The sequence below is a fragment of the Dendrobates tinctorius genome, unplaced genomic scaffold (genome assembly GCF_039654945.1).
Source record: "Dendrobates tinctorius isolate UK_male_01 unplaced genomic scaffold, ASM3965494v1 ptg000191l, whole genome shotgun sequence".
Lineage (NCBI taxonomy): Eukaryota > Metazoa > Chordata > Amphibia > Anura > Dendrobatidae > Dendrobates > Dendrobates tinctorius.
The window spans coordinates 8,332,501-8,340,000 of record NW_027361858.1 but is presented as its reverse complement, the minus strand read 5'-3'; the positions used below and the strand labels follow the sequence as shown (position 1 = coordinate 8,340,000).

Here is a 7,500-nt window from a genome sequence, read left to right as displayed (position 1 = left end):
CCGTTTCATCTTTTGTGTAGCATTTACTTAATTTATCGCACAATCCTCAAGACCAGCATACAGCTCTGGCAAAAATTAAGAGACCACCACATCAAAACCCTGTCATGGGCAGCCCATTCTCCAGACCTGAACCCCATTGAAAACCTCTGGAATGTAATCAAGAGGATGATGGATAGTCAAAAGCCATCGAACAAAGTAGAACTGCTTAAATTTTTGTGCCAGAAGCAGTGTGAAAGACTGGTGGCAAGCATGCCAAGACACATGATTAACAATCTTGGTTATTCCACAAAATATTGATTTCTGAACTCTTCCTGAGTTAAAACATTAGTATTGTTGTTTCTAAATGATTACGAACTTGTTTTCTTTGCATTATTTGAGGTCTGAAAGCACTGGGTTTTTTTTAAAACATTTTTTACCATTTCTCCTTTTCAGAAAAAAAAAAACAAAATTTATTTCTTGGAAATTCGGAGACATGTTGTCAGAAGTTTATAGACTAAAAGAACAATTTACATTTTACTCAAAAATATACCTATAAAGAGAAAAATCAGACAAATTGAACATTTGAAAGTGGTCTCTTACTTTTTGCCAGAGCTGTATGCACATCTCTATCTGCTCTTTTATGCGGGTCTACTCAAAAAAGTCACCATCTGGAGAGCTCCTTTTCAGAGCTGTTTGCTGGACCAGGGTGTTAATGCACAAAGCTGGCAGATAGTCAAGAGCCACACATGATGGGAGCAACACATCATGATCCCGAAAGCCACACTTGGCTCCTGAGCCATAGCTTGGAGATCTCTGCCGTAGAATTTCAATCACTCGAGAAAGCTGCAGAATTGTGAATGCAGCTCTAAAGTATAAAGTAAACTGTAACTCAGGATACGTACAAAATTAATATTACAATTTACAAATGTAATTAAAAAATTAAATAAATTAATTCAATGAGAAAATTTTTAAACAGTCTAAGGGTGGACATCTGCTTTTCAAGTTTTAGGGTATTCAATATAAAGTGTTCTAAGTAGCACATGAAAGGTTTCAAAAAGAAAAGGATATAGTGTAAAAATGTAGTACTTGGAACACTTCCAAAATTATACTTTTTGGCAGCTAGAGGTAAATTAAATGCATTTTATATGTAGCCAATGCATGGCATTGGCTGATCTAGTGATTGGCTCTTCTGTGAAAAATCATAATGACGCTCAAGGATAATATCACCAATGACCACTAAAATAGAATAATATCAGGCAACAAGTGGAACTGGCCTTCAAGTATTCAGTCAATAATGATGAGCAAAAAAAAAGGTAGTGTCAAGATTTGAAGTAACACATTTAAGTTGTTTGTGTTAAGCAGTACATGTTCTTACTGTTCAAAGCATTTACATTTTTTGACAATATTTTAATCAACTTTTTTTTTTCCTGCAGAATAAAACAGGTATTGTATTTGAGGATGAGGTAACTTACTCCTGCAAACCTGGATACAAACTAGTTGGTAGCAATAAAAGGATATGCCAGTCCAACAAACAATGGTATAGTGAATCTACGCCATCATGTACTTTACTAAGTTGTGAGAAACCTCCACCGCTAAAAAATGGTGATATCAAAGGGACAACTATAGATGTTGGTTCAAAAATTGAATTTGTATGTGATGAGGGCTATGAACTTATTGGGGAAACCAGTTGGACTTGTCAGAAAAATGGAAAGTGGGACAAAAAGAAATTACCTACCTGTGTGCCATCAAAATGCCAAGATCCACCACTATTACAACACCAGTTAGTACTTAAGGAAGTTGCTAATGAGACAGGAGTTGTGAAATTTTCCTGCAGAGAGGGCTATGTTCTTCAAGGTTCCTCTGTATTACGATGTCTACCATCACAGCACTGGAATGATTCTTTTCCATTATGCAAGCTTGTTCTGTGTCCTAAGCCACCAGATATTGATTATGGAGACCCAAAATCAGTGCCTTCTCTTCATTACGGGACTATAATAGAATATATTTGTACAGATGGCTTTCTGCTTAGAGGACCACATGAAGTAACATGTGAAGCAGATGGTAATTGGGGTCCTGATCTTCCCAGCTGTGTTCCAGTAGAATGTCCTCAACCAGATGAAATTGCTAATGGAATTGTGGATGTTCAAGGTCTCGCTTATCTTAGCACTGTTCTATACACATGCAAGCCTGGCTTTGAGTTAATGGGAAATACCACATTAATTTGTGGACCAGTTGGACACTGGCTAGGTGGACTGCCAGTATGTAAACCTATTAGATGTCCTGGAGCTAAAGATATTCCAAATGGCAAAAGTTCTTCAACCAGTCTTCATTATGGACAAACTGTAACCTATTCATGTAACAAAGGGTTTAGACTTGAAGGACAGCCTATTATTACCTGCATGGAAACAGGAGAATGGGATGCTGACCCCCCAACCTGTAAAGAGATAGCCTGTGATGCCCCTCAGGCCATTGACAATGGCTTTGTAGAAGGAGCTGATTATAGATATGGTGCAATGATCATTTATAGTTGTATGCCTGGGTTTCAGCTGACTGGACCTGCCATAATTACTTGTGAAGATTCAGGATGGTCCAGTCCAACTCCAATGTGTGTGCATACAGATTGTGGTCTTCCACCACATATTGACTTTGGACAGTATAACAAACATAATGATTATATAATGAATGTGGATCTAAAACTTGACATTTACGACATACCAGTCACTACCCAACCTCCGACCACCATGCATAGTTATCAAAAAGTTGGTAATTATTCAGTTAGAGATGTTAGCAATGATGTGTCACAATTTTTATATGGGACTTATGTTTTGTACACATGTTACTATGGCTATGACATTTTTGGACCACCATTATTATATTGTCAAGAAGATGGTACCTGGAATGGAAGCTCCCCTGTCTGTCTGTCAATAGAATGCAACATTCCTGTAGCTCCTGAAAATGGTGTGGTGCAATATACTGATAATTCACAAGATAGCACTATTTTTTATAAATGTAATGATGGATATGAACTAATTGGGTCAGAGAATAACACATGCTTGTCTACAAAGAAATGGAGTCATGTCATTCCACGATGTGCTATAATATTTTGCAAGCCACCAAACCAGATACTTAATGGGTACATAGAAGCCTCAAATTACTCATACATGAGTGTTGCTCATTATAAATGTGACATAGGATACAGAATGCATGGCGCTAACAAAAGAACATGTCAAGAAAATAATCTTTGGGATGGAGAAGAACCTATTTGCATCCCTATTTCTTGTGGTCAGCCTCAAGCCCTAATAAATGGACAAGTCAAAGGAAATGATTATGATTACGGAAATCATATTGCGTATCAGTGCTTTGAAGGCTTCCTACTCAGTGGTGATAAGCGCAGAACCTGCCTGGAGGATGGACATTGGAGTGGAATAATGCCAGAATGCTTACAAATAATATGTAAAACACCTCTGCCTGTTGCCAATGGGGAAATTGAAGGGTCAGAATATACTGTTGGAAGTCATATAATTTATAAGTGTTCTCAAGGATATAAACTAGAAGGACCATCAAAACTTACCTGCCAGAAAGATGGAACATGGGATGGAAAAGCTCCACTGTGTGCACTCATAGATTGTGGTCCTCCAGAAGATATTTCTCATGGTTTCCTTAACAGTTCAGGCTTTCATCACAATGAGTATGTACAATATTTTTGTTTTCCTGGCTATGAAATACATGGAAGTCCAATAAGACAGTGTTTAGCGAGTGGCATGTGGAGTGGCAATGTCCCCAGTTGTCTACCTTGTGAATGCTCCAAACCATCTGTTCAGCATGCAAACATTATTGGGGACAATTTTAGCTGTGGTCATTCAATCACAATCAAATGTCATGATGGTTTTAAACTGTTTGGACATTCTGAACTCAGTTGCGAGTCTGCAGGAAAATGGAGTTCTGGCTTCCCGTACTGTGGAAAGGTTACCTGTGGCTCTCCACCTGTAATTCTAAATGCATTTATTAATGGAAGCAGTTCAACATATGAGAATGCAATCAAGTACACATGCCTCACAGGCTACGTTATGCAAGGAAATCCAGATCTTGTATGCACAGAAGAAGGGAAATGGAGTAAACCCTACCCTATTTGTCAGCTACGTTCCTGTGGTCCACCACCCAGTATTCCTGACACTGTGATAAATGGAAATTCATACACCTTTGGAAGTGTCATTGAATATCGGTAAGCCAAAAAACTTATGTTTTAAAAAGCTACTGTATTTTGAGTTTGAATTTTTCTTTTTTTCCAAGTATAATAATTGTATGGAATAAATTCTATGAACATATAAAAATCATAATTTATTTAACTTAATGAGGTTGGCCACTATGTTTTTATTTATGTCCTATCCTTAGGATAGCCCATCAATATCTGAACAATGGGGGTACGACACCTGGATCTTCCAGCCAATCAGCTGTTACCGGCAGCCATAAGTTCTCGAATACTACTGGAACACAGCAACCCTATTATTTCTATAGTGGCTGAGGTCTGTGGTCGAGTATGCAATCCCTGGCCATGTCCACTATAGATATTACTGAGCATCGATGTTACGACAACATCTGAGAACTTACGGCTGCCGGCGGTAACTGCTAATCGTTTTGTTGCACCACCACTAATCAGACATTTACCACCTATACTTAGGATATTTTTTGATTTGCAAAAAAATGCCCAGCCTCCATTTTGATAAATATTTAGGGCCGTCAAATAGCCAAAAAAAAAATATATATATGTAGAAAAAAGGGAAAAGCAGCACAAAGAATGAACAAACAATGCGGGTGCAAGCCTTCCAGGCATATACCAAACCAGCTGATGCGACCGCTCTCCAGAGGCTCCAGCAATACAGTGATGCTGCGTGTCCAGCCAATCACAGTAATGCCACAACAAAGAAGGTGGCGGCTTTACTGTGATTGGCTAACACATGCCAGTGAGAGATCCGAATATTGCGAGGCGAGTAGTGAAATTTACTTACTAGGATTCGAGTACCATGAGTACCTCATTACTCGCCGAGTACCGAATCCTAATGAGTATACTCGCTCATCCCTAGGTGTTACCAATATGAATTAAGTAATGACTGACACTCTGCAGTGAGATGAGAATTAACAGTACAGCAGAAGAGAATTTTGTCCCATGACAGACATTTCCAGCAGAAGTTCTCCTCTCATAGTCCTGGCAGCTCTGCTTCAGAGCTGTGTCAGATTATAACTAGCATAGTGCAGCAGAGTTGAACCTTGTCTCATTGCAAAAACCACAAGCACATTTGGAGTTGCCCTCTTACAGAGCTGACAGCAATGCCGTATTGCCTTTTCTCCCACACTGGCTGCCTGTGAGATGGAAGCTGAAGAACCCTGAGATGACTGCAGCTGCAAATATTTTTGCAATGAGACGATCTTTACTTCTGCTGTACTGTGTTAGCACTATTGTATTGTATTAGTTCTGATTTAGTTGTAAAGCTGTGTATGATCATGAGAGCAAAGTATCAGTCATTACATTTCACACACTACAGGGTGGGCCATTTATATGGATACACCTAAATAAAATGGGAATGGTTGGTGATATCAACTTCCTGTTTGTGGCACATTAGTATATGGGAGAGGGGAAACTTTTCAAGATGGGTGGTGACCATGGCGGCCATTTTGGATCCAACTTTACTTTTTTCAATGGGAAGAAAATAATGTGACACATCAAGCTTATTTAGAATTTCACAAGAAAAACAATGGTGTGCTTGGTTTCAACACAACTTTATTCTTTCATGAGTTATTTTCAAGTTTATGACCAGTTATAAAATGTGTTGAAAGTGCTGCCCATTGTGTTGGATTGTCAATGCAACCCTCTTCTCCCACTCTTGATATGCTGATAACAACACCGCAGAAGAAATGCTAGTCTAAGGGGGTCAGATTCCTTGTAGAAATGCTCGGACCTGAATAAAGTGGTGGTGCACCATCCTGCTGGAAAAACTCGGGGAACGTGCCATCTTCAGTGCATAAAGAGGGCAACACATCATCATGTAGCAATTTCAGATGTCAAGTGTCATTGAGGTTTCCACTGATGAAGAATGGCCCCACTATCTTTGTACCCCATATATCACACTTACCATCAATTATGGGTGTCTGGGCCGAGCATTCCTACATGAACAGTTTCCTGGAAAGTGGAGTGGTCATCGTGGGCCAGTTGAATGGCCACCAAAGTCTCCCGATCTGACCCCTTCGACTTTTTTCTTTGGGGATCATCTGAAGGCAATTGTCTCTGCTGTGATGATACGAGATGTGCAGCATCTGACACAACAGATACTGGAAGTCTGTGCTAGCATTTCTTCGGCAATGTTGCTATCAGTGTGTCAAGAGTGGGAGAAGAGGGTTGCATTGACAATCCAACACAATGGACAGCACTTTGAACACATTTTATAAGTGGTCATAAACTTGTAAGCACACCATTGTTTTTCTTGTGAAATTCTCAATAAGTTTGATGTGTCACATGACCCTCTTCCCATTGAAAAAAATAAAGTTAGATCCAAAATGACTGCCATGGCCACCACCCATCTTGAAAAGTTTTGCCCCTCCCATATACTAATGTGCCACAAACAGGAAGTTGATATCACCAACATTCCCATTTTATTTAGGTGTATCTATATAAATGGCCCACCCTGTAACAATACTCCCTTTCTTTTAAAATAAGCTCTGGAGACAGATTTTCATGCAGATCAGTGTCTGGCCCATAGATCTTAATAGCTCATTTGCATATGAGAAAAACATCAATTTATCTGGAACAAGACATCAGATTGCAGATATCAAGGTATCATTTTATTCTGCTTCCTATGACCTGCGTGTCCATATAGACAGCTTTGGAGCGTTGATCCCAGTGACAGACGCCCTTTAAATTGTCAGATCAAAAATATCTATTTATATAATTGCCTTGTAATGTTTTCATTTCCTGTTCTGTCCAGATGTCACCGTATCCCAGAATTCCTAGCGGAGGATTTTCACCAACTGAAATATTGGGACACCCAAGTGATGGGTGTTTCAATATGGAAACTGCTCCTGGTACCAACCTATTGCATGGTACCACTAGCGGAACACTGTCGCAACATACTCACACTTACACTCTCACACACTTTTATTCTCTCTCTTACACACTCGCACTCACACACACTCACTCACACACTCACGCAGCCTCTTGCACGGTACCACCAGCGGAACACCGTCTCACTGCGCCTGCGCCAATTCCGTACAGGTGCAGTGAATCATTCGGCTGATCCCAGTGGCAGATGCACGACGTGTCTACAGGCAATGGAAGCCGGTCACATTAAAGGGGTTTTCCCATGAATGAAAGTTAATTTTAAAAATTGTCTGTTTCTGACCGTGTACGGAGCATACCACAGCTCCTGGGCAGGGGAGGAAGCAAAAGACAATACTGACATTACAGCAGGGGATCACAGAGGATTCATTTTGTGAGGTAAAATAATTCACTGACTGTTTTAAAACAATATT

The 7,500-nt window shown here is 39.7% G+C and overlaps 1 protein-coding gene across 2 annotated transcripts in view; it reads left to right on the top strand.

Annotated features, from left to right (window-relative positions):
• Window positions 1-7,500, top strand: part of SVEP1 (sushi, von Willebrand factor type A, EGF and pentraxin domain containing 1) — a 543,713-nt gene that overhangs the window by 445,981 nt on the left and 90,232 nt on the right. For both annotated transcript variants that reach the window (XM_073552438.1, XM_073552437.1), the window contains exon 38: window positions 1,413-4,201. In XM_073552438.1, the coding sequence (XP_073408539.1) occupies window positions 1,413-4,201 (2,789 nt within the window). The remainder of the gene's footprint in view (window positions 1-1,412; window positions 4,202-7,500) is intronic.